This window comes from Clarias gariepinus, chromosome 9 (assembly GCF_024256425.1).
Source record: "Clarias gariepinus isolate MV-2021 ecotype Netherlands chromosome 9, CGAR_prim_01v2, whole genome shotgun sequence".
Lineage (NCBI taxonomy): Eukaryota > Metazoa > Chordata > Actinopteri > Siluriformes > Clariidae > Clarias > Clarias gariepinus.
Window position 1 is genome coordinate 11202208 of NC_071108.1, and position 27945 is coordinate 11230152.

A 27945-nucleotide genomic window follows, 5' to 3' on the forward strand; every position below is an offset into this window, starting at 1 on the left:
CACCTCCATGCCATGCTATATTAATGCAGTAAATTGTACTAAAGGAGCCTTGCCCGAGTATTGAGTGCATAAATATGCTTTCCAAAAGATTTAGAGTTATCTCTTTTTAAATTAAATGATGGAGGGCAGAAAGCAATTATCCCCTCAATATCCTAATATATTGAGATGGACTGTATATGTTTAAAAGTACTTTACATGACTGGACACCACCAACATTAGGGCTAATGAGCTACAGAACAGCAAAAATTGTTATGCTTCCTTTTTTTTTTTAAGCAGAAAGTAACGTAAAGCTTTAGCAAAAGAGAAAGCTTCTCTATTTATCCCAGGCACACAACCTGAGCTAGGTGTAAAATATAAAAGATCTTCTAAAAAGTTGTTCAACTGTTGTGTACCTACTAATCTACATTATGTTTACAGGGAAAAGGAAACCTGAGGCATTGTAAATCTTTAGAATGCTTACTGTGCGAAAGAGAGAGATAAGACGCCTAGTTACAGTCATAACCATCCAGGCTGTTATGAGAACGCACGTCAGCATTTAGCAGGGCAAAGAGCATTTACAAATGGGAGCATAGGCTGTACTGTATCGCTACATAAGGTTACCATGACCAATGTGCGGTCATTTGACCACTGTTATCCTTTCCACCTGGCCTGATTACTGCAACCTTTTAGGAAATGAGTAACAAAAGCCACTGGTGGCCTTGCAGTGCACCCCTTAACTCCTCGATTTGCAAGCGCATTTAAATAAAATTTGCAAAACAAAATTAGAAGTCCCTAAAAAAAAGTCAGGCGCTATAACCTCAGTCAAGTGCTGTAACCTCGGATATACAGTACACTAGTACTGTAAAATTACAGCTATACCTACCTAGAAACCTTATAGCTTTTGTGTTGAGATCATGCAATGTGCAGATTGATCTCTTCAGTGTTAGCCTTGAATTTCCGAACAAAATTGGACAGAAACTCCTTAGAAGCAAATGTATTTAAAACATAAGCACTTCTCAAACAAGGAAAATAACTGAAATATAATTTCTCACAACTTTAATGAATAGATATGTTTTGATTTAGGAAAATTGTAAAAATGGCAACATGGGAGGATTTTGGAAAAGATGTGGTTGTAGCCAAAAAAAAATTTCTGTCATGGATTTTTTCTGCTTGGTTTTTAAATCTAAACCCATTTTACCAGATTGCCATGAAAACGGTTTTATTCAGTCTACTTTCTAATCGCATCTAGGTTATCTTTCTGCAAAGATATGTTGTGTAAGAAGCCAGTTCAACAAACATAGCAGTAAAAACAATCAGTCTGCTCAAAGATAAGCTTGCTAACCGAGTGTTATTTTGTCTCTCTGGGTATGTTAGGATTTGATCAGGTTGATTGTTCGATAGCTACATGTGACAATGGAAAGAACATACAGAACGCTTTGTTGATTATGTATGGAATCAGGTATGGGTTGTTAAAAAGTTCATGTGGCTCCAGCTCTGAAGTTAATATTTTTATATGCCCTAAAATTCTAGAACTACAATTCTGGTTGACATACATTGAAAGATGAATTCATTTCAAGAAAACAAAAGGTATTTATAATGAAGAAAGGCTAAACTTTCCTAAATGATGTAAATAACACTGGCTAAGGCATGGGTAAATAAATCTATATTAAGAGGAAAATCTCAGAATCTAAAACATTTGCAACCATTTATATACATCTGCAACCATTCAACAGGAAAAAACAAAATAAAGTCTACTGTGCACAAATACAAACGGTAGATTTATGCTTCATTCCAAACAAAGTCACATGTGGAAAGTTCCTTCTTGATATTTCCGACTTGACCACAAAGCATTCCCTGTGCTCGGAGCTCGAAAACACGACGCATAAATAAAGAAAACGTCGGAGCCTAAAAAGCTGTAGTGTTTTTAAAGCAAAAGAGAAGTTTTCTAACACAGGTATATTATCCTCAACTGTAAAAATATTTGTGTCTGTGACAGTGTTAGCAGGACATCAGGTTGTTCAATTACATCAGAGATTACTATTTGGAAATCAGGAATAGTGTGGTATTCTGTTGAACTTTTCCTAGTGGGAGGCGTATATTCAGACATTCATAGTTGAATGAAAGGCAGAACAATAATAGTAGATAAAAAAAATATAGTGGCCGCATTGAACTAACTTTCCCGGCTGAGATGACTGACTCGAATGGCATTTCAACAGACAGAAACACAGTGTTTTGTAAAATGTTAAAATGAAATCCAAGCATCATGTAAATGACTCACAGGTCAGAAATCAGTCCAGATCAGCTGAGTGGTTGTGATTGTTATTTTACTTACAGCACATATTAGGTTTGTCAAATTATATGCTGATAAAAAATAAATTCCAACAATTAGACAACGCTGTTAAATAAGAAGAGGAATCACCAACCACCTCCTGATACGATCACAATTCTTGGGAGTCGATTCGATTAAATTAGCAATTCTATAAAGTAACGCGATTTTATAAATATCTGATTCGAAATTTCATTTTCACCCGATTTTATTACAATTTTTAACCTTTCAAAAGTTTAATGATGAATTAAATGTAGCCTGTTCCTTATAACATTAATTTTCTCACGTAAAAGCTGAGCTAAGCATTTAAACAACACAAACTTAGTTCAAATATAAAAGTTTAACATTTTACTGACCAGCACGCATCTCTGCCATCCGCCATAATTATTATTTCTAATAATTATTCAAACTTAGCAAAAGATTCACTTCTAATGAGTAAACAGTTTACCTGTAGGATTATAAAGAAACTGCGACGTTTTACTGCCTCAAATGCCTTCACAGTCTCAAAACTTGAGCACGCTGGTACGTGCGTCTTCTCACACGGGCACAATAGGCTTCTAATGCACATGATTTTACACTAATTATCACTCCTGGCATTTTTAGACTGGTGCATTAATACAGACTAATATCTTTCTCATACACGTGAGATTCTACAGTAAATAAGGTGACTTATATGGCTTGAGTTCAGATCAGTTTATGTTTGCCTTTACTTGAGTCAAAACAGTTCTTCATTTCACACCAACAGTTCCCAAATAGTGTCTGGAAGTTGGTCGCAGACAGGGTTGCCAGATAATGACAAAATTCTACCCATCTGTAAAAAACTAAAATTAGCCCAACTAATTAGCCTAATAAAAACTAATAAAAAGTTATTAGCCACTTAGGACACATTTTCTCAGCCCATAATAAATAATGATTAGCAGCACAATCTAGCATCATGACTGGTAGTTTTCAAAACATCACTTACTAGACCATCATGATTGTTTTCTCCAATATCGAAACAACCTACTGTACACCACATCATAATCTTGAATATGTCTGTAAACTTATGTGACTGTTAGCCACACAGCAATGTTTTATGTTGAAAGTAGGGCTGTACAATTTGATAAAAAAATAAATAAAAATTACACTTATTATGGTATTTGGACACACATTGCAATTTAAACTGATATTTAACTATCAAAATGTACCATTTTGGATTTAAACATTTATCTAGACGAACAACAAATAAAAGCATAAATGATCTTATTAAGTTAAGCCTTTATTTGTCACATATACATTTGCACATTCCACAGTAGCTTGAACCACTGACTTGGTGATCAGTAACTCAGCGCCTTAACTCGGAGCTACCACTGCTCTCACATTAAGATGATGTTTGTCAATATTTATTTGTCACCTCAGAATTATCCAAAAAAAAAAAAAAACCTAATACTTAAATTGTATATAATAACTCTACATAATTTCTCGACTATGCATACATTACCTATAATAAATTGCAGCCTTTTACGATTAAATAATTGCACAGGCCCAAATTGCGATTTTTTATGTGAGCCGCCAAACGTAACTAGGTCCGGCAGAAACGTGAGCAGGTCATGCTCACTCATATGAGGCAGAAACACCGAGTTGCCATTAGATTTATGGAAAGGAGTGCATGTCTGAGGGGCTCCTGGGACAGAATATAGACTGAACGCTTTCTAACATTTTTGAATTGGACTTGATTGTGTTCAGTTTTGTCATTCCCCCGTGCCTGTGTACGCCTGATTCTAAAAAAAAATGTCCATCATCCATGCATGCAAATTAATCCTGCTTGTAAAAACTCTTCTACCTTTAACTGCATTGTGCTTTGACCCGTGTGCAGGTGGTAAGAGTCAGAACAAAAAGCTCATGCTATTTTTACAGGCGTGTTACACCGTTATTCCAGTTGTTCCAGTCCCAAAGTGTTCAACAGTGACTTGTCTGAATGATTACCGCCCCATAGCTCTAACCCCGGTAGTCATGAAGTGCTTTGAGAGGCTGGTCATGACTCACATCAAAGCCTCCATCAATGCCACTGTAGACCCCCATCAGTATGCGTACAAGACAAATCGCTCTGCAGATGACGCCATCTCATCAGTGATCCACGCAGCCCTTACACACCTGGAGAATAAGAATTCCTATGTCCGCCTGCTTTTCCTGGACTTTTCCTCTGCCTTCAACATCATCTCTCCACAGACATTAATTCCAAAGCTTACTTCTCTTGGCTTAAGCCCTTTAGTAGGGAACTGGCTCCTAGACTTCCTGACCAACAGATTTCAAACTGTCAGGATCCATGACACCATCTCCTCCACAATCACCATCAGCACAGGCTCGCCTCAAGGTTGTGTGCTGAGCCCCCTCCTGTTCACTCTGTTGACGTATGACTGCATAGCGAGACACTCCAGCTGTCATATAGTCAAATTCGCAAATGACAGCAGTAGTGGGACGCATCACTGACAACGATGAATCCTATTACAGAGAGGAGGTAGAACAACTGGTACAGTGGTGTAGGGGAAATAACCTCTGCATCAATGTAAAAAAGACTAAAGAGAGGGTGGACTTCAGAAAGGACAAGCCAACTCCTCTCCCCCTACACACTGATGGAGCAGCTGTGGAAGTGGTCTCCAGCTTTAAGTATTTAGGCGTCCATATAGCTAAGGATTTAAACTGAAGCGTCAACACCTCGGGCCTGATTAAAAAGGCCCACCAGTGCCTCTACTTCCTCAGGAAGCTAAAACGAGCTGGGCTTGGAAGCCTGGTTCTGAAGAGTTTCTATCGAGGAGCGGTTGAAAGCATCATTAGCTCCTACATCACTGTGTGGAATAGCGAAAGCACCGTAGATGAGAGGAAACTCTGCAGAGAGTAGTTAAGGCTGCACAGAGGACAGTGGATAGCAGGCTCCCCTCTATCACCGAACTGTACACTGCAAGATGCAGAGGAAGAGCCCTCCGCATTAATAAGGACTCCACCCACCCTGCACATGCTCTATTTCAACCTCTTCCCTCAGGCAGAAGGCTGAGGAGCCTTCAGTGCAAGACCACCAGGCTCAAAAACAGCTTTTACCCAGAAGCAATTAGACTGCTGAACTCTAGCCGTGCTCTGTAGGTCCTCTCCCATTAAACACAATCAAACTTTTAGTGTAATATATAATTCTATGGCGCAATACATATATATAACCCTATAAGTCGAATATACAATGTGTGCAATACAGCCTCTGAAAATGTGCAATACACTATGTATAGTTTATGTCTAATTTCCTGCATAATATATCCCTGACTGCTCTTAATTATATTCATGTATATACATATTTACACCCTCATATTTATACTACTATGCTATCCCTGTGGCTTAAACGGGATCTGGGTCCTAATTTCGTACCAGAGCATGGAAGTGTGCTGGTATGACAATAAAGCTCCTTGAATCCTTGAAGTGGCTTAATTTTACACACGTTCTACATACCAAACCTTTACTTAGGTCAAAAGGGGTGTGTGTTGTTCTTTTGTTAAACCTAATTGTCTGCGAGGTGACTATGAATAGGAAAAAAATAAGAGAGTAATTTGTCCGTCCCTGTGATAATGCAGTGCGCACGTTCCCACTCTTGTTCTGGAGTATACACTCGTCCTGCATTCACCGTTTCCACTAATGAGCTAATTAGCCATGTTTCCTGTGTTAAAGTGGGTGGGTTTAGACACTAGACTGTGCGGGGCAGGGAGTACTCCAAGACCAAGGGTGGTGTGATCTACAGTAGGACAGATTTTAAACTGTGATTAATGCTTCAGCCATACTACCAAGTACTGGAATACCAAGTTAAATGCTTTAGATCATGGAAAAAGGAATAAAATGGAGTTACTGCCCTCTAAGAAATTGGATTACAGTCCATAAGGGTGGCTCTGCTTTTTATTACCAACATCAATTCAGTGCATGCGTCTGGGATGTTTAGTCAGTGTTGTAAAGTACGGGCTCTATGGCCTTTCAGGGGAGATTTCAGCCTTTGCTGCATGAACCGGTAAACATTTTATTCGTTGAAAACTTCCTGTGAAATGTGACCGGGATTAACCAAGGGCTGAGTTTATGTCCTGGGTTTCAATGTCTACCAACCAACGACCGCTACTCATGAAGGATTAGGGTAAAAAATATAGCCAGTAATTAACATCTAGGTGAGAGATGAACTTTATCGTTTCTGTAAAGACGACTAGTGGAGCACATATCAAGGCGGTCAGGGCTGTGTGATAATGTGCTGTGCTGACATGTACAAGTCAACATGTCAAAGTTGTTTGTACAGAGGGAAGAATGTGGATGCCCTTGAGCATCACAGACAAAGAGAGAAATGTGTGCGTTTACTTCGTCACACAACTTCTTTTTTGCCCCATAATTATTAATAGCCTAGCTTTTTAAGCACAGTATGTATGCACTGTAGTGGACACCACAGTCAGAGAAGTACCTCGGGATTTGTGAATAGGGCACAAGTAAAGCGGAAACTTACTGCACAGAGCGATTTTGGTTTCATGACTTACCTTTGTGACTGTTCTTTTTCGCCATAATCCACTTCTCTGCTTCTCCAACACCGGCTTGAGTAGACTTCAGTCTTAAGACTTGTCTGTTATTCTGTTTAACACAAAACAAGGACAGCATGTTGATTGCAATTTAATACTTAGCATACAGACACAATGAACATGCAGAGTTTTTCCCTTCTACTCTACTGTATGCTTGTCTTTTTTTTTTTTTTCAATAAAAAAACAAACATTTATTACTTTTAGAGAAAGAGATCCACAGTGCTAGAAAGCAATTTGTGTTTGTTTGTGTGTGTGTGTGTGTGTGTGTGTGTGCGCTCTTCCCAGGTTTCCTTTTCTCCCTCTCTTCCTCTCACCCCTTCTGCAAATGCTTGCGTGTCAAACAGGGTCATGTAAGGACACCTACGCCAAACTTCCACATCCACACTTGGACGTGGTAATTTCCTAAGCGTTTACACTCGCTCAGTCTTGCTCTCATAGCTCGCTTCCAAGAACGCTGCTAAAAGAATCTGAAAGGGGAATAAACGGCCTTTCTCCAGTTTTTCTTATTCCAAGAGTATTTTATATCCGTGGAACATAAAAGAAGCCATTGAGTTTGTCTGCGCTTTTGAAAAGACTTCTGCAGATTAATATGCGAGTTGGTTTCATGAAAATCCTGCAGCTGATTCAGAAACTGCAAAGACTCAGCACAGACTACTGAAGTATCTGCATGACCCATTCCTCTTTTCTCTGCTCAAAATGGCCATGATGCAAATCCAGTCTGGTTGAATTACTGTCTGTCTGGCACATATACCCACATGTCATTCAGTATTGAACAAAGCCATTGCTTGGCTCGTCACCACTTTTGAATCATGATCGGCTTTGGTTTATCACGCAAATGGATACAAAGCAATTAGCAATATGGTCAAATATTAAATATTTTTTTAAAGATGATTAATCAGGGTTGTTAAACATCTGGTCATCCACTAATCCCACAAATAAGTTGGAATGTACCTCATGACAACCAGGAATACGGATCACTGCGAGACACTGCCAATTCCTTTCCTCTCCAAACTTAAATCTACTTGTAGATAAGTTAAAAGCTGTCACTCCGCTCCGTTTAGCTTTGCTGCTCAGTGTTTGAAGCCAGGCGTTCTCTTAAGTGCATGCTTTTCCACGTCATCTACTCCCTAAGCAAACCGACACCAACCAGAAACAAGGCACCTGCCCCCTTTTTATGAGCCAAAACACAACTGAGTTTAACTTTCTATTTCTCCTCTCACAGCAATAGGAAAAGAAACTTAAACACACCCGAGTCCCAGCTGTACATGCCAGTGTGCTCTGTGCAGCATACCACCAGCATGAAGAAGGCACCACACCTATACGCACGTCACACACCTGAACCCAGCTGAACGAGTGACGCCAGAGACAGAGTTTATATTTACACCAACAGGAAAATCACCCGGCTGTTTAACAAGAAGGAGGAACACGCAAATCAAACCCTTGTTGTATACTCAAAATAGTGAACGCCAAATTACACTCAAACAGACCTACCTTGATAAAATAGTGCTCATATTCAAATTGAATACCTTTCCTTTTAGCACTCCAGAAAAGTTAAAATATTTTCTAAAATGCAGTAAAAATTTCAATTCACAGTTTGAGAGTTCTCTTAACGCTTATTTAAAAAGAAAAGAAGACTTCATGTTTTAGCTGAGGAAGTTGTGTTTTGCAAATGTATAACTTTATTTGATTTTTGCAGCACACTCAAAAGAAAAAAAAGAAAAAAAAATGCTGACTGTGAGCAAAGATGGGTCAGGGCTTATCACTTAGAACCAAACTTCTTGAGAAAATTGTCAATCTGTATTCTTAAAACAAAACCCGTCCCCGTCCCCCCCAAAAAAAAAAAAAAAAAAACTGCACACGGCAACGAACGTGAAAACGTCATGCTACTGGGATAAATATACACAAGAGTTTTGGAAACCGTTGTCACTTAATCATACAGAGTGTATGAAACATTACATGGTCAAATCTCTGTATCAATCATGACCTGGTTATACATGAGGATGAACAAATTTGTTAAATAATTTCTGGTGTCTTAATTAGTTGAAGTCTCTCCACAGTTACATGACTGTCTCCCTGACAGCGCCATTTACATACATCATGGATGACGCCTTCAGCACTAGATAAACGTATGGGCTATTGACAAACACGTTTATTCAGCTGTGGAAAAGCTGTATATCAATCACTTGTAAATCAATCACCTGTCTCTGAATTCCTTGGAAAGGTTGGGATGTTTGTCTGACAAATGTTTGGCCAAGTTTGATGTTTTTGCCTCCCTCAAGACATTTTTTTAAAATAGAGCATGCATAAAACTTGCCTGTTCCCTATCAACTTTACATGCAAAAACATTACCATATTGTTTATGCTTAAGTCTAGTATCTGTTGACTTAAGCTAGTTGCAAGTCAGGGTTGTCTTTTTTCACCACCATCTGTTATTTCATACAATCCTAGAAGCCAGATCCAATTACAATTTGCATAATAAAAAGGGTTAATCTTTTACAACTGGTATACCACGCTAAACAGGACCAGTGGTAGGTTTCTCGCCTGCCATGCCGAACGCCTGGGTTCAATTCTCACCCAATGGCCACTAGATGCAGTGCTGGTCCCAAGCCCGAATAAAATGGGAAAGTTGTGTCAGGAAGAGCATCCATGTAAAACCTGTGCTAAGTTTTGTATGAACCAGAAGGTCCGCTCGACCTCTTGGTGGGAGCAGCCGAAAGACTCACAAAATACTATGCAACCCTACAGATGACCTGCATATGCGAAAGTATCAAGGACATAAAGGCATAAATTAAGACTCAAGATATATAATGTCGTCAAGATGACGCCCTGTCCCAGCAAGTCCATGATTATTTCAGCAAGCCAATTCCAGGCCTTATCCTGACCTTTACAGCATCGTGCCTTCATAGACTGTGTGTGTGTTAAAACTGCTTTTCTAGCAGTCCAGATCGGTCTCCCACTGAAAATGTATGAAGTGTCATGACAAGAAGATTCAGACGGCAGCATCCAAAAGCTATTCAAAAGTGTAATTATTAGAAAGATGATGCAACCCAGGGGCAGGCATGCTTCTGTCCTAAACTTCCAGGAATGTGTCCTATGCATCAAATTCTAAATTTCTTTATACCTAAAAAATATATACATTTTTTAATTAGTCAGTGAAAACATGGGGGGGGGGGTGAAATTAGAGGACTTTTGTCATTTAAAAGTTTAAGACAATTAACAAAATCATAGATTGTGTTTTTATAGCATTTTTGAAAATAATCGAACTATTCCGGAAATAGGATTCGTAGGTTTGGGGTGAGGAGTGCAGAGAGAGGAAACATGAACTGACCAACATAAAAAAGGTGAACGAGGCGAAAAAAGGGAAAGAATTTTTCTTGTAAAATGGGCCACTGCAATGTGAAGGAAGAGTAGCAGATGTGAGGAATGCAGTCCTGGATGGCTGTAGGGGAACACACACACACACACACACACACACACACACACACACACACACGATGATGTGGCAGATCTGTGAACACCTGGGAGATTAAACAGACGCCGTACACAAAGAGAGCGTCAAGCAATAGAGACATGCCTTGTGGATAAACTGAATATGTATAAAAGTTAACTGATATTTGGTTAACCGCTAGACTACTAGATGGAGAACAAAGAAAAAAATCTATCCATCTCATAATGCAACACAAGTTTCTGCCTGTCGACAGAACTTTAATCCTATTTGAGTGCCAATAATTTAGTGTGTCCTCCCAGAAAACCAGCAATATTAACTATTGATTAAATAGTTAGTCACAGCAATGTTCTCCTGTCAATAGCAACGTTTACACCACTTGTGAGTGGGAGTCTAGATAAACTCTTGCAATGATGTCATGCATAACTAAAATCATTTTAAAATTTACCTCATGGGTTTTTTTTTATTCCTAAATAAAATCATCTGCACTAAACATCGCTGGAAATGCATAATCATGCTTTTGCACAATGAGCTTTAGATCTGTACACGCCCATTGATAACATCAAAAATGTCACTGATAGAGATTCCCTTTCAACGCCATAATTTAGTTCATAGTTAGCTCTCAATTTCCAGGAAAAAACAACACAGCTGGCCCGAGAGATTCCTAAGAACCACTTCTGTGGACTCACTTTTTTTCTAAAATAAAGATATTGATTTTTTTCTAATCACTTGGAGCCACACTTTTTAATGTAAATCCAGAGTCAGGATTCAAAACAGTGACATTAAAAGATCTTTAAAAGCATGCAGTCATTGCTCCCTTTGGGAGGCTTTTCCACACACAGACTTTTTTGCAAGATGGCACCTAATGGTCCTGAATTAAAATGCTCAACAATTCTTGGTCTTCTGACTCTGTGATGAAACATTTCTTAAATCTTAAGTCTACAGACTTCATCTAAAATCATCTACAATCACCTAATACACCTTAAGATTCTCTATTAATTGTCAAGAACTGCTGTGATTTCTCACTTGTTAACAGAGACCTGGATATGCCTGTTTGGAATGCCTGTGTATTAAAAGACATAGTACAGTACAGACACACTATATAAATAATAATATATATATATATATATATATATATATATATATATATATATATATATATATAGTGTGTGTGTGTGTGCAATAAAAATGGTATGTATGCATGATGTATCTATCAATCTATGGACAGCTATAAACTGTCAATAATAAACTAAAAAAAACTGACATTTTTTTACTTGAAAAATCTATCACAACAAGTGTGAATTACCTACAAGGTTTACAATACACTTTGAAACACATTATGCACTGTTTTGTTTTATTTCTATACTTATTTCTATTATAATTTACTTTATTCTATGTCTTTTTAAACCCTCAATACATTTGCCATCTAGGCATTCTTCAACACTAAGACAGCTGAGACAGGGACCACAGAGGCTTGGGATCAAGATCAGGGACAAACATTTTTTACACAATTTTTTTTTAAGCACCACTGGAGATACATCACTTTAAAACAGAATCACTGAAGCTAAACAACGTGCGCTGGGCAACTTCAAATATATAACCCATTTGCGGTGCCATGATTATTACCTATATAAATGGAAGTAAAAATAGTTTTCTATTCTGTTAAATATAGATCAAGTTATCTTGTACTGTGTGTTGGGAATCGTACGTGTTTGATATGCAAACGATCATGAGGTTTCGATTAATATGCAAATAGGATGTATGACGCCATCTGGCGACTCGTAGCGCAGTTTTCAGCCTGCATTAGCCTCTTTCCCTTGAAAAGAGAAAACAGTTGGCACCTCTACTTCAGCCCGCTCCATGCTGAGACTGCCAACTCAACACGACTTAAAAATCACACTCAGTTACTTTATCTTCCTGTACAGCTTCCATATAACTCAGTGCAAGAACGAACGAGCTTCCATAATACTTTAAAACGTGAATAAAACGCAAAATAATGTACCATGAGAAACAAAAAAACAACGTACGGATTAAAACTATTTTAAGTTTGCATAGAAGAGGTCTTTCTAAACCAGTGATCTGTAACTCCTAACTCACGTACATAAATAAATGCATAGAAACTGAAAATCTGAACCGGGTTTCGCTTTTGTAGGAAGCTCTGTGAATTCATTATTTGAAACCTGCCACCTGAAAAACCAATGTCCTGTGCATATAAAAAAAACTATATATTTTGTAACAAAATAAAAATATAATAATAATAATAATAATAATAATAAAGGAAATAAAACTCAGCAGCAAGATAACGCAGGTACTTAATAAAGGGAAAACAGGCAAAACATCAGCGCAAAACAAAGCTAGTTTGCTAAAATTATTATATTAAACTGTGTACATACCGATAGAGTAAACTAATGTGTAGTTTTATTCATATTCGTTTATTAATTTTAACTGCACTGTGAAGCCAGGCGTGCACTGTATAGTAGTAGATGTTGGTTCGCCATCTTAGCGAGCTAGCCTTGCTATCCAGTGCGTAGTTCCAGTAATAGCCCGTGTTAGCTAAGCTCTCGAAAACATTAAAAATACTTTTTAATAAATGCTCTTAGAAGTTATAGATATAAATATAGATATATTACCAACCTGTGTCAATATGTAAAAGGAAAGCCAAATTAGGTCACTGTTAGCTTAACTAAAGGAAGAGGGGGAAAAAACATTAGATAACTATGCTAGCTCGGGGCTCAGAGGCTAGCTGGCACAAGCTCTGGTACAATGCGAGCAGTATCTTAGCAACGCGTTTACTGCTGGCTAGTCGGAGAATTCTGCTTTTTTTTTTAGCAGCTACATGTTTATTTACAGAGTTGCCTTGTGAATAAAACCAATGTGTTTACCGAGTCTTTATACAATTAAGGATTCTTAAATGCTAAATCTTGTTATTTTCAGTTTATCTAATTTATATTTGATATAGCAATTTGCTCCCTGTTGTATCGTCCAAGCTGCAGTGTGTGTGTGTGTGTGTGCGCGCGCTGTGCAGGAATCGTCTTCAATTTATGTAAATGCCGCCGTCCAATTCGCTTGAGTGATATCTAACCTGACATCCTCGAACCTTAAAGATAGATGCAAGAAGGGGAAAAATCCTACCTGGCAGTCAGTGTGAAGTAACCTGCGGGTTAACCTGAAGCGTCTGGTCGCTTTGTGAATCGCGCTTGCTGCTTTTTTCCTCCTCTCTTCACACGTCTCTTGCAGCCGGTCTGACGCGTCACTTCCGAAAGTCGCGGACTTCAGACATCCGCTGTATCACTTCGCACCCAACGCCTATGGAGATTTTTATTTACTCCTAACAAACAGCCTATAGCCACACCAAGATTTCCGAGATGTAACATTATTCTCATTTGCTTGTGCTGGATATGTTTTTTTTTTTTTTTGGTTGCTGTTGTTGTTTTTGTGTGAGTGCTTGGGTTTGATTTTTTTTTCAAAGTATAATGTGATAATAGCATTGTCGCCTTGCACCTCCAGGGTCTGAGTTCGAATCCCAGCAAGACTCGATTCCCTTCTCTGTGTGCATGGAGTTTGCAAGTTCTCCCCGTGTTTGGTGAGTTTCCTCCGGGTACTCCGGTTTCCTCCCACAGTCCAAAGACATGCACATTAGGCTAATTGGCGTTCCCAAATTGCCCATAGTGTGTGAATGTGTGTGTGTGCCCTGCGATTGGAACCCTGTCCAGGATATACCCCGCCTTGTGCCCCTCCTGGGATAAGCTTCAGGTCCCCGTGACCCTGAATACAGGATAAAGTGGTATAGAAGATTATTGAGTGAGTGAGAGTGATAATATGATAATGTATCATGGTATTAATTTATCCTTTAAAGCATAGAAAATGTACAACAAATTTCCTAATCTTAAATATTTTGGTAGCACTGTGGCATAGTGGTTATTACTGTGGCCTCGCACCTGCAGGGACGAGGGTTCAATTGTGTGCGTGGAGTTTGCATGTTCTCCTTGCACTTGGTGGTTTACCCCCAGGTATTCCGGTTTTCTCCAACAGTCCAAATACATGCAGAATAGAGTAAATCGTGTTCCCAAATTGCCGATGATGTGTGCATGTGTGCCATGCAACGGATTGGCACAATGTCCAGGATGTACCCCACCTTGCGACCAAAGTTTCCTGGGATAGGCTCCAGGCTTCCTGCAATGGTATATAGGATAAGAAGCATAGAAGATAAAATAATTCACTTTGTCCTGCATAGTGACAGGATATGAGGTCTACCCTGGAAACACTGGGTGTATTGCAGGACCCGGCGAAATTTTTTTATAATGTGTCTTTTATAGTCTACAGACTTGCAATAGGAGCTTCTGCTCTAATTGCATGTTCTATATAATGTGTACTCAGGCTTATAGAACGCTATGGATCTGGAAAAAGACTTGAAGTGCCTACTATGGCAATGATGATCTACAGAATTCTGAGAGTCCAAGACTGAGGGCCCAATGCTGACCCAGTTTCCAAGCTTTCCAGAAACATTCACTTGAGCACACTTGTGATTCACCAGACAAATAAGTCCAATCCATAGAGGCCACACCCTGCAATTCAAAGTACCCAAAGAATCTGTTGCTATCAACCCGGTGTCAGACATCACAGTACAGGCCCTGAAAAGCCTTGTCCCAAGGAGTCAGAGCCGTCCGGTGGCACAAGTGGGACCCAAAAACTAAGTGGTTTTAATGTTATGTTATGTCTGACTGTCTGGTTTAAAATTACAAGTGCTGAAGGGAAGTAACTTTATTTTTCACAAGATCTGCCTACAGACGTGTTGTTTTAAGACATCAGGGCAGCATTACAACAAACCTTTATGAAGCACAAATATGATCAGTTTTTATGTTTTTGCATTTTCTATTAAAAGTTTCTGGATATTTTCTGTATATTGCTTTTAAATGCTTCAGAAACCAAGGGGAAAAAACCTGAAGCAACAGCAATACATCAAACTTTTAACCAACTATGCTGTAGCCTTAGCCTACTACAGTATGTGAGCTAGATTCCAATTTATTTACCATAGTCCCTGGGTGAAAAAAAGCCGCAAGCACTACAAGAGGAAACAGAAGTGCTGTAAATGGGAAGGCATACAAAATAGGCTAAAAGCTAGCCTGTGCAGATCAGCCATCCCATCCATTATACTGGCAAATGTTTGGTCCCTAGACAACAAATTCGATCATACCAGGCTACAGAGATCTACACAACACTACAAGAGAGCCAGCTCATTTCCATTTTCACAGCAGTGGGTCTGAGTACCGACATCTTTGACTCACACTGCTGAAAATGTTCTAAAGATTAAATTCCATAGAATTTACTGGATGGAAATTCCATAGGATGTTAGTACATGACAAAATAATAAAAATACAGTTCTAAAAAACAATTATTTCAAACAAAGTGCGCTGACCCTGCTAAAATGGTCTATAAAACTCTATTCTACAGATTCTGTAGAATTTCTATATAACAAAAATAAACAAATCATATAGAATCTTGGTTCTCTAGAAAACTTTCCATTGAAAATTATTTTAATAGAAATAGATCTTTTAGGGAGTTTCTTTTAGAGCAGGTTTAACTGACCTGCTAAAATGTTCTTTATATTTCACAAAGAACACATTCTGTAGAAGTTCTGTAGAAAAAAAAAAAGAAATTTTACAACAATTTAGTTTTGTCTGAAATTTTATATTTAAAATCTGTTTTGTAGAAAGAGCCTTATAAAATGGTTCGATAAAATTCCTTTAGATCAGGTCCTGCTGATACTGCTAAAAATGTTCTAAATAATTTTTATAGGGAAAATCTTTTCATAGCATTTCTATAAAAATGAATGATCATTATATAAAACTTTAATACCCAAGTTTAATCGGGCAATAATTATAGAAATGTATTTCTGTAGAATATGTTCAATAGTAGTTGAATACAATTTTAATAAAAGTTTTTTTCTAGGCCTATGTGAAAAGATAACGTTTTAGAAAAACTTTCCTTTTCGAAAGGAATATTTTATAGAAGAAGTCCTATAGAACCCTTTCTACAGAACTGTGTTTTAAGAGATTTTTAGTTCTATAAAAGGACTCTATATACTTTACACAATATATACAGCATATACTGTAATATACTAATACAGGAGGGATGCCACACCATCACAGGGCAAAGGAAATATTCAATCCATTAAGTGTTGTTGTTTTTTTAAAACAAATTACTCCATAAAAACTTGCATTGGGTTTTGGTTATTTATAAGTAAATTGTTTGTACAAGAAATTTGACACTCAGAAAAATCTTGTAAATTTGGCAAAACATATATAAATATATTTTTTTGTTTTTAATTGTAATTTATTAATTAAAAAAAAACTATCTAACTGGCATGGCATGGTGTAGCACTGCTCAGCAAAATCAGATGTTTTGTCATATTCAAATGCTGTGATTTCTCTCTGCATTAGATTTCCACTGTTTATAATGAATCCAAATCTATATCAGGCATTACCCCATGATTTACAGCATAAAAAACTACTCAACTCTTGTAGCACACATTTTTAATAGTAGGTCAGTAATCTAATAAACACATTAGGCCAATATGTACTTTATACCTTAATTGTATCCTTAAGAATTTCTGAGATACCTCATCAACAACAAAGTTCGAGCTAAGGAAAAGAAAACCTTAATAAGAAACATATTACTGTATTTGTGCTCTATACTAAAGCTAACAATAAAATATGATACTATTTTTTATAACATGGTTTTGGATAGATAGATAGATAGAAAGATAGATGGATGGATGGATGGATGGATGCATGGATGGATGGATGCATGGATGCATGGATGCATGGATGCATGGATGCACAGGGCCCAGCAGACAAAGAGCCCAAGACTAAGGGGCCCAACTCTGACCCAGTTTTTAAACCTCCCAGAATCCAGTTCAATTGAGCACCCATTGGATTCACCAGACAAACAAGTCTGATGCATGGAGGCCACACCCTACAATCCAAAACACCCAAAGTATCTGCTGCCTTCGACTTTAGAGCCATGACCCAAGGGGCCAGAGCCGTTCTGGTGGCACAAGTGGAATCTAACACCCAAGATGGTTTAATGTTAGGTATGACTGGTTTATAATTACATGTGCTGGAAGGAAGCAAAAAAAAAAAAAAAAAACACATCAAACACTTAACCAACTATGCTGTGGCCTCAGCTTTTACTTTTTCACTTAAGGTTGCTAATGGAACATCTTTAAAAGCTAGAACTCTGGTATGCTAACCCCTGTATGATCTTTTAGAACCAGGACATTTATTTCTCTTTTAAGACCTATAGCTTTTTTGCATGCAGTCCACAATTTTGTGTGTGTGTGTTTGTGATTAAACTTTAACCACGCTATAGATCTAAAATCAAAAGAAGCCTAACAGTGGGCGAGGATTTATTGAAATGAAAACTGAACATAAAAATGTTCCATTCTGATTTAATAAGCATGTAGTCTTCCCTGTCCAGAGTCCATGTAAGCAGAAAGTTAAGGGAATTTTTTTTTTTTTTGAGGCAGCGCTACTTTTCTTGTGCTTGAATTAAAGGAATTATGTTTTTCGACTAGTTGCCTTTTAGACATTTTCAGCGCTGTTTTCCTTTTAACCTAGAGTCCACGACTAAAGAAACAGACGGATTCCAGAAGCAGAGCAGTTTTAAGCTTCCCCAAAGGAACGTGCAGCCAGATGAATTTGAAATGTGGTTCCATGCACAATTTCAAGTTAATTTTAATCTAAGTGTTAATATTTAAAACAGTTGATTTGATTTCCTTATAGACAGTATAGACATATAGAGAATAGTGGAGTAATTTCTTCTATTTGGATTGCACTACATTTAATAATATTTAAAGTATATAATTTTCACGCACTGAGATAGCTGGCTTTGTGCTGCAGCCAGGATCAAATATGAACCCTTGTGTTTTAAGCTGGAAAAAGCTCTGCACCATATCAGCTACAAAACTGTAATGGAGATCATTGTACAGACCAGCTGGACAGACCTGAATGCCAGATAAGGTCTTTAACTGTTGGCTTGTCCAATACTTCAGTGTCTAAAAAAGTAATATTCCAGAACTTGAGTGTCTGAAAAACCCTGTAGATAATATTTAAGGTAATGTTTAGGTGGGTGGCAGGGTGATATTTGGTGCAAGTTGCATTACATAAAATAATAAATTATTGAACGAACAAATAAAAGGACGAACAAATGACTAAAGGATTAATATTGGCAGTAGAATGGAGTTAACTTCTAACACATCTTAAAAATATATTCCCCTTATAGTCACTTGTTTATTCCTCTGGGGAAAACCCCTAAGTCTTATGTAACCATCTCACTGTTCACTGTCATATTTATCTACTCATCAAATACCTTAATCTGCATTGGCAGTTATTACTTCAGTCTTGCACCACTCACTCTTTGCACAACTGTAACTACCTCATTTACTTACTGTATATCTATACTCATTTCGTTCTATATATATATTTTTATACAAGGTGCCCCAAAATTGATCTAATTTCTTAGTCTAGCAACAAAATCAATTCTCACTTAAAGTATCCAAAATTTTAATGAGATGTGTAAAAACTAACCAAGTTTAATGGTTTACTTCTTTTTCTTCTCATTATGATTATATAAAATTTATATCCGTTTGAATATGTTGTTGGATTTTTGTTAAATAAATCTTTTATTTTTTAGCATGACGCTTATTTAATTTCTTTTGCCTAGGACATGTACTTACCAGATATTTATATTTCAAATGATGTCAAATTTTTTGGGATATGTTGTATATTATATTCTGTTTTCTTTTAGTCGTTTCTGTTGAAGCATGGGTCATCTGCCACTTTCTTTTTGTCTCCATTCTATAAGGTTGATGTATTTGTACTTGATTTGTACTGAAATTGCCACACCATGTCGATTGTGTTACTAACCACAATGGTATCTAAATCCATCACTACAAGGGTCTCTTTTTTAAAACATTTCAAAAACAACACCCTTTTGGAAGGCTAAAAACCTTGACCTCCACAACCCCTGAGAAGCTTCATTTTCAAGAATGTAGACTGTTGATTTTACATTCATTTACTTTTTTTCACTCAATCATCATCTATAGGGTGCACTTTATCCTGTATTCAGGGTAACGGGGGCCTGGAGCCAATCCCAGGAGACTTAGGGCATGAGGTAGGGTACACCCTAGACAGTGTGCCAGTCCATCACAGGGCACACAAACATACACACACTAATTCACACATTCTGTGAAAGGAAAGTCATGCAAACAACACAAGAAAATGTAGCACTTGAACTGGCCACCCTGAAGCCTTAAGCCGGAAACACTACCTTCCTGCTTTATATGTATTTTACCTTTACAATGAACTACTAATGCTGGTTCAGCGGTGTTATTAACATTTAACCGTGTCTAATATTTGGTTATGAAAAGCATTGCACAAAGACTAATTGTGTCTGTATTGTATGTACCCTTAAAACTGTTACAAAGTAGACATTATAAAACTTGTACATCATCTTTGGACTGCATTAGTTTCTAGCATTGCTGGTTTGGAATGCCAGTGCCTTTTGTAGCTGCACCTTCAGGTGTTTGCACGGCGCTCTGGATAAAAGTGACTGCCAAATGACTAAATGTAAATAACTGCAAACGTTTTCTGATCTTTATCCTTTAGCTCACCGCTGGCCTGGCTATACAGGCTATATTCAAAACAAACACTTTTAAACAAAAGACAAACAGAATCCATATCTGTCCATATCTGAGGATTTTACGGTATTGGTTATTGATATGGATACCGTGAGCATTTTAGGGTATGCCGAGTTGGTTTTTAAAATCCGTAATTATAGGAACAAGGAACAATAAACAGGGCGAACCCTCAACTTGTTTGCTTAATCATAAGCTTGAACTGTGTGTAATAGCACAAACAGTGCTCAATAATCCACAGAACCCCAAATTTCACCAAGTCTTTTTTTTTTTTTTTTCTTCCTATTTTTAGCAATAACCATATGTCAAAATTTTTGTAACTTACGTTCAACCCCAAATGTTGCCGTCTAACAACAGGGCTATGCAAGCAATGGAAATAATGTGTGTTTCTTATAGCTTATAGCTGGTTAGAAAGAAAACCTGATTAGCTAGCTTTGCAGGTACTGTACATATCTAGCATGCTAGGTGGATAGCTGACTCAAATAGATGTTTAATTAATCTATTTTTAGATGGATTTATACCATAGGCTTTAAGATGCTTAGAATGGCTTTCCATAAAAGAGCAAAATGCAGCATTCACATTGCAGCATTCACATTATTTATTACTCTTGGTGAAATTCAATATTTAATAAATTAAATGCGATTTGCATTAAATTAAATATCTCAACACAGTAATGGACATAGACAGAATGCTCAGAGCAGTAGGTACAGCCAGTGGGTTAATCCACAACATGGGAGGCATGACAAATGTTCTTGACTTATTCAGTAGCTAAGAATTAAAAAGGAGGCAAGACGAACATATATATAGATGTTATACTTCAATAACAGACACATGTGCTTCCCGTATTAGCACACCACCAACTGCCTGTGATTCATATGCATAGCAAACAACCCCCGCGTTTCCTGTTAATAGTATACTTTTTTTTATACTGTACCATGCAAGCAACAAATCGTCTTCAATTAGTTTCAGCAGTGCATGCTTCTTGTGTGACATGATGATATCAAAAATGTCTGGGGCTGGCACTATTTTAACAATTCATAAATGTTTCATTAACAAATATCTGGCAGTTAGGAGATTTTCTGTTTGCAGCTTAGTGTTTGCGCAGGTACAGTAGTTCAGTCACAGATGATCTGAATGAAACAGTAGGCAGGGTCATCATCAACTTTTATGACATACTGTACTGTGAGCGTGTCAGGTTCCTCACTGAACATAACAGTGGCGAAAACCGGTACGTCAGGCTGAGCTAATAGCTACTGTACCCGGATCAGACTGCGAAGCGTCAACAGTGACAGCACATACAGCACGACAGGCATAAATAAGGCCCGTAAAAACATTGGAACAGCATGAGGAGCAAGTTGACCTCACACTCCATTCACAGGCAATCGCTATCATTAGTGCTGGTCACTATTATTGGCACCCCTGGTTAAGATGTGTTTTTAGGCTTCTAATAAATTAATTTTAACAATATAGAACCACAATGCAAAAATTAAGAAAAATCCAACCTTTAATTGTAGAACATTATTCAGTGGGAAAAAAATCCCACATTAAGATTCTTTTTTTTTTTCATCAAATCATGCGTGCCACAATTATTGGCGCCCATAATTTTAATATTTTGTACAACCCCAAGATAGCACACTTAATCTCTTCCTACAACATTTTACAAGATTGGAGAATACAGATGGAGAGATCTCTGACCATTCCTCTTTGCACAATCTTTCTAGATCATCCTCTAGTCCTGGGTCCTCTCTTTTGCACTTTCCTCTTTAGCTCACCCCACAGCTTTTCAATTGGGTTGAGGTCTGGGGACTGAGATGGCCATGGGAGAAGCTTGACATTATGTCTGCTGAAGCATTTTTTGTGTTTTCACCACACATTTCAAATCATTATCCTGCTAAAAAAAAAACACCAGGACCCATCTTCAGCTTTCTGACAGAGACCATCAGGTTTTGATTTAAAATGTCCTGGTATTTCAGAAAAGTCATAATGCCATGACAGCCTAACAAGGTTCCTAGGGCCTTGAAAGAGCAACAGGCCCACAGCATCACAGATCCTCCACCATACTTTGCAGTGAGCATGAAATTACATAACATCATGTGTGTTTTTATTAAGCAGCTAAAAGTGCAATATAATAGAAGTTCTTTAAATTAACATGAAGTCCAGCTCAGCACAGGAATGAGACAGCAGGTGCAAAGGGCAGATGGGGTCTGGATCACTGGGAGCACAGGAGCAGCATGTGTAGCTCTAAACCATCATGAAGCAAAATCCAGCTGGAGATGGGTAGAAAAATAAAGAACAGATGGAAAGAATTAGCACAGTTGCTATTTAGAATAGATGTACTAGAGTCAAAAACCACAGTAGGTAGCAGATTTCCATCACAGGCATGTCTCAGGCGCCTCCCCACTGTATATAACAGTAGGCAGCATTATGATCAGCTTATATTTCATTTTGTCACAGGTGTTGTAAAAGTAACGAAAATGGGTGCTCCGGGCCGAGCTCATAGCTACTGAAAGACTGGATCAGACTGTGATAGACAGTAAAGACTGCCGAAACATTGGAGCGGGAGCGAGTTGACTGCACATTGGCAGTAGTGATCGGTCGTTCATGAATGATTTGTTCTTTTTGAACAAGTCTTTAATGTGACTTAGAAGATAGAGTAGTCTCTGAGAGTAAATTGTTCATTTTCTACTGGGTGCACATGCACAAAGCTTATAATTTTTACATTACTGAAACGAATGCAAAAATTTGTGTATGTATACGTGTTGGGGGTCTGTTTATTAAAAATGCAACATTTTATTTTATTTATGATTAAAAGAACTAAATGACTCGAAAAAATATTAGTTCCTTTTGAAGAACGAGATTCAAAAAACTGAATCACTAAAATGATTCCAACTTCCCATAACTTACTAACAGGTAATGGTAGCATGCAGGCGTCGGGATCTGCACGTGGGCGGAGCCACGCGTAACTTCTAGTATAATCAACACATAATAACAAAAATATTAAAAATATAAAGTTTTAGATTAAATTATACACAGGTTTGGATTTATTGAGGAGAGTTCAGGTACATATATTATGAACAGACATTAAATCTTTTAAAATATTAAAAGACGTGTTAAAATATAAAATTTATAAATCTACGGACTAAATAAATTAAATTTATATAAATAAATCTTAAATGTATTTTGAGTGTTGCAATGTTATTATTATTATTATTATTATTATTGTTATGGTAAAACTAATTTAACGCGATTCTGTCCATCTTCGGGTGATTTGTCACGCAGGCGACTTCCGCCACGTGACCGGAAGTATAGCAGCTGTTAAAATGGCGACTCCCTATGTAACAGATGAGTCTGGTGAGCTCTGTGATTTTGTTGTCATTGTAAAAATCAGAATAGCGACCAAGCTTGAGAATAAATGTGACTTGTTTGCGCTGAACATGCATGAGCAGTGACTTTGAGCAGGATTCGGTGTGAAATAACGCAACTGGGATTCCAGCACAAAGTCGGTTAGCGGTGTAGCGCGCGCGCTTAGCCAGCTGTCAATCCCGCAGTCTGAATGAAGCTCGTGCCCTTAGGGGAGCCTCGCGCACTTACTCACTCTTCTTACATAACGCGTTGTTTTTATTAAATACATTTGTGCTTAAAGTCCATTTATCATTTAACAGGATTCATAAGAGGTCTTCTTTTATTATCTTTATTTTTTTTAAGGCTAAGCTAATAAGCTAAGCTTTCTGTCTCCAACGAATCGTTGTGCAGATAAGTTCAGAGGGACAGTAAAACACCAGAAACTACTTCACATCATGCTTTTGAAAATGGTGCCGAAATGAAACTTTTATGGAGTTCTGAAAACATTTACACCAATCAGCCATAGCATTATGACCACCTGCCTAATATCGGGGTTTGCCACCATAACAGTGTGTGTTCTGACTCTTTCTATCACAACCAGTATTAACCAATTTGATCAACAGAAGTGCTTCTATTGCTTGCCTTTGCTCCCCATGTGCCATGCCATGACTTTACCAGTACACCGGTTTTTCTTCCTTGAATTACTTTTGGTATGAACATCCCACAAGAGCTGAAGTTTTGTAGTTGCTGTGACTTAGTCCTGCAGTCAATTCATTCGCCCCTTGTCAAAGTCACTCAAATATTTATGCTTGCCCATTTTTCCCAGCTTACGACAAATTGACTTCAGAAAAAAAAAGTTTACTTCCTGCCTACTTTAATACATCCCACCCACTTTCAGCCCCCATTGTAACTGTAGCTACTGTGAGAAGGGCCAAATATTAATGGCTAGATAACTGGGAATTGGTCAGAGCAATTCCAAAACCGCAGCTCTTGTGGGATGTTCCTTGTCTGCAGTGGTCAGAACATACCAAAAATCCAAGGAAGGAAATCCAGTGAACTGGTGACAGGGTCCTGGTTGTCCATTGATGCACAAGGGGAGTGGTGGCTGGCCTGTGTAATATGATTCAATAGAACAACTACTGTAGCTCAAATCAAGGAAATGGTTAATGCTGGTTCCAGTAGAAAGATGTCAGAACACACAGGTCACTACTATTTTGGTGCAAAGGGGGTGACCTACTAAATATTCCTGTATTGAGTAAACTGTTTTTTTCAAACTCATGAATATAAAGTAATGACAATGTACAGAACAGACACTGATATATAACTTAATTTTTGTTATAAAACACACAGTCATATCACCTTACTTGGTCCTCCAGTTAATGATAACATAAAAGATTTGTCCACCCCTCACATTAGCGTATTATTACATAATATGTCTGGTTTGTTCCCAGGTGCATAAGACAAATAATTGAAAATTTGCATATTACAGTGTGGGAAAAATCCTTTTAGCACTCTGACCACAATTCTATTCAGTTCTATTCTATTTATTTAAAGCATTGTTGCAAAGCAGCTTTACAGAATTAAGAAAAAGGAAACCCAAAGCCACAATGTTGACATTGTATGTTTGTACAGGAAAGTACATTGCTGCTACACAGCGTCCGGATGGGACATGGAGGAAACCTCGGCGAGTGAAAGATGGCTATGTACCCCAGGAGGAGGTACCTGTGTAAGTGTCATGGTGCAACTGCAAGTTTAAACCCCCAGCTTTACGTGATGATGACTTATTAATCAGCAATTCAGTTTTATTATCAAATCTGTTTGGTCAGATGGTTCTGCCAGCTGTTCTTTAAATCACAGGATTCTATTAATTCACTCGTTTTCATATGCAATTTTTTTGTGATGGTTTATTCATGTGGAACCAAAAAACCCAAGACTCATAAACTAGTTCAAACTGGTTAATAATCAGAAAAACTATAATTGTTGATATGGGCAGGTGAAATGTAAGAACATGTTTGAGTTCTGAAAAACTTTGTTGCGGTCAGAAAAATTGCTTAGGGAAGGGGGTAGAAAAAGAGTGACTGCTTAATTAAAATGATAACAGAAACTAATAAAAGTTGTATGCACTAAGAGTTCATTTAATTACCTATAGCTTTTATAATTGTGGCCAATGTGTGAAAATGATTTCTCATGCTCCCAGAACCACTCTTTCTCAACCTGAGTCCTGGAATGTCTGAAAGTCCATGACATCAGGAAAGAAAAAAAAAAAACTCCATTGATGTGATAACCTGGTCATTCAGTACATCTAGATCATTAGCTGATTTCATTTTATTGACACATAATGTTGCCAAGTCTAGAGCTGATGTACTGAATCAACCCCAGATCTTAACGCTGCCTCCAGAGATGTGTACAGTGAGAGTTATGCATTCTGGGTGCATTAGGACATGTGCTTACCCTGATGTACCCATCACTAGGGTCAATCTAGGGTAAAAAAAATTTTCATTGCTTGAAAAATCCAATTTTTATGCTCCCTAAATAACAAAAATAATTATATTATAATTTTATAATATAATGTGTGTGTATGGAAATGCTCTTACTTTTACTAATAAACATAGCTATGTTTTTTTTTAAGTGATCTTCATATGGTCTTGATATTTTTTTTTTGACCACATTTCTTTCACAAAGTTAAACGTTCAGCACTATCGTTCCAGGTTTTAATAATGTGGTAAAGGGTTGTTAATCCAGTACCAATAATTTCGATTGTCCCTAACCCTAACCCTAACCCTTAGTTGTTTTCTTTGCTTGATGAACTCAAGAATTTGACCTTTATGATATGGTGAACATGGTCAGGTAGTTATTTTTCTGAAAATGTAAAATATATATATTTTTTTGTACTACAAAAGTCTGTTTCTACAAGTTGAATGATTATTACTTTTCTTTCTTTTCCCTTCTGTCCGCAACCAGTTACGAAAATAAATACGTAAAGTTTTTCAAGAGCAAACCGGATCTCCCTCCTGGAATGAATCCAGAGGATGCTGCTGCAGCCAGGCAGCAGCAGCAGACAGCAGTAAAGACAGACAAAGAGAGCGAGACAACTGGCTTGTCCAAAGCAGCCAAACGTAACATGAAACGCAAAGAGAAACGCAAGCAGCAGCAGACCCAGGGCCAAAACGAAGACAACAAAGAAGTGGACGAAGTTACAAAAGAGCTGGAGAAGGTTTCGGTCGCAGCTGAAGATCAGAACAGCACAAACGCTTCCACGGACCTGTCCTCTGCTACCACAGACAAAGCCAAGAAGATCAAGAACCTGCGGAAGAAGCTGCGCCAAGTGGAGGAGCTGCAGCAGAAAGTGGACTCGGGGGAGCTGCGGAACCCTTCCAAGGATCAGTTGGAAAAATTGGGACGTGCTCAAGCCTTACGTGAGGAGCTGAGGCAGCTGGAGGCAGATTTGTAAAACAAGAAGGTGTATTACAAGCAGAGGGGGCCATGGTGTAGTGTTTTCTTTCTGTATGTACATAGGATTTTTTTCAGGATTTAGAATAGACCATCATTTATTCCCATTGATGTAATTCCAGTTTTGTGAAGCCCCATCCCATAGCCTTGTTCCTTTTTGTTCTTCCAATCTGTGATACACGAATTATATAAAAAAAAGAAATAAAATAAAAAGGTATTTGTAAACAAAATAGTGCAGTTAGTGCTTTTCATCCCAATCATAAGGACAGTACTATTTGTGTTAAGTTTAATCATGAATGACGCACATTACGCACTTCTAAAAGATGGACTTTGCCAAAATGGACTTTTTAGGAATAAATTAGAGAAGTGAGAAGCCTTTGTTTTTGTTTTTTGTTTTTTCGCGTTGGAAATTATGCTTCTGTTTCCTCATGATGGTTATGTCATAGTGGGATATCGGCGCATTGACACTACCGTTTTTTTGTCCTAATAGTACTGACTGAATGAAAGAATGAACAGAACACCAAGCCACTCTGAGGACACAGTGCAAAGACTTGAATGGCTGCAGTTTTTTTTTTTTCTTGTTTTAATATTTGTGACTTCAGTACTGATCTTAACATGTTGTAAAGCATGATGTACCTCTAAAGAGTCTTCTAAAACTTATATGGGTTGGCCATTTTTGAACTAAATAGGAACGACAGTATAGGTTTTTGCCAGTCATTTCTTTCTTTCAGAACTCGATTTTTATCATGTGTGTTTTTTTTTATTGTAGTAGTTCTTAAATATTAAGCAGTGTTGTTGTATTATTACATTAAACTATAAAAGACATGCAGGTTGTTTTAGCTAAATGTGTTTGAGTCCTTCACCTCACAACACTCATCCGGACCCAACATCAAAAGTACATTATGGGATAAACTAAGAGGACTTATCTTGAACGATGGGAAATGCAGTCCTCAATTCATGTACCAGCATAGTTTTAGGAGATGGGCAGAAAAAGAAACCTCTAAGAAACCAATACTGACAAAAGCAGGTAAAAATCCATCCAAAGTTCACAATCAGGATCAATCATGGATCTGTGAGGTGGAAACACTACCCACCATATCACTTTCCTAAATCATTTATTTTCAGTAACTGCTGTCTCCTT

The 27945-nt window shown here is 37.7% G+C and overlaps 2 protein-coding genes across 5 annotated transcripts in view; one reads left to right on the forward strand and one right to left on the reverse strand.

Annotated features, from left to right (window-relative positions):
* The window catches only part of spats2 (spermatogenesis associated serine rich 2), a 30011-nt gene extending 16470 nt beyond the window's left edge, over positions 1-13541 (reverse strand). The window contains exons 1-2 of one of the 4 annotated variants that reach the window (XM_053504147.1): positions 13448-13541; positions 6832-6922 (exon numbers count right to left, since the gene is read on the reverse strand). In XM_053504147.1, the coding sequence (XP_053360122.1) occupies positions 6832-6856 (25 nt within the window). In that variant the 5' untranslated portion in view covers positions 6857-6922; positions 13448-13541. Of the gene's footprint in view, positions 1-6831; positions 6923-7821; positions 7961-8118; positions 8137-10198; positions 10220-13447 lie in introns of those variants that run through there. The other 3 variants (XM_053504146.1, XM_053504150.1, XM_053504148.1) reach the window with 3 other exon arrangements.
* Positions 13542-23290: 9749 nt separating this feature from the next.
* Positions 23291-27633, forward strand: pym1 (PYM homolog 1, exon junction complex associated factor). Its single transcript, XM_053503366.1, has 3 exons — positions 23291-23363; positions 24987-25080; positions 26316-27633. The coding sequence occupies exons 1-3, from the start codon at positions 23333-23335 to the stop codon at positions 26803-26805; spliced, it is 615 nt and encodes a 204-aa protein (XP_053359341.1). The 5' UTR covers positions 23291-23332; the 3' UTR covers positions 26806-27633.
* Positions 27634-27945: the final 312 nt, after the last annotated feature.

Coding starts and splice junctions, on each gene's coding strand:
- pym1 (XM_053503366.1), top strand. CDS start 23,333: ATGGCGACTCCCTATGTAACAGATGAGTCTG. Junction 23,364..24,986: donor CTATGTAACAGATGAGTCTG/GTGAGCTCTGTG, acceptor ATGTTTGTACAG/GAAAGTACATTGCTGCTACA. Junction 25,081..26,315: donor CCCCAGGAGGAGGTACCTGT/GTAAGTGTCATG, acceptor GTCCGCAACCAG/TTACGAAAATAAATACGTAA.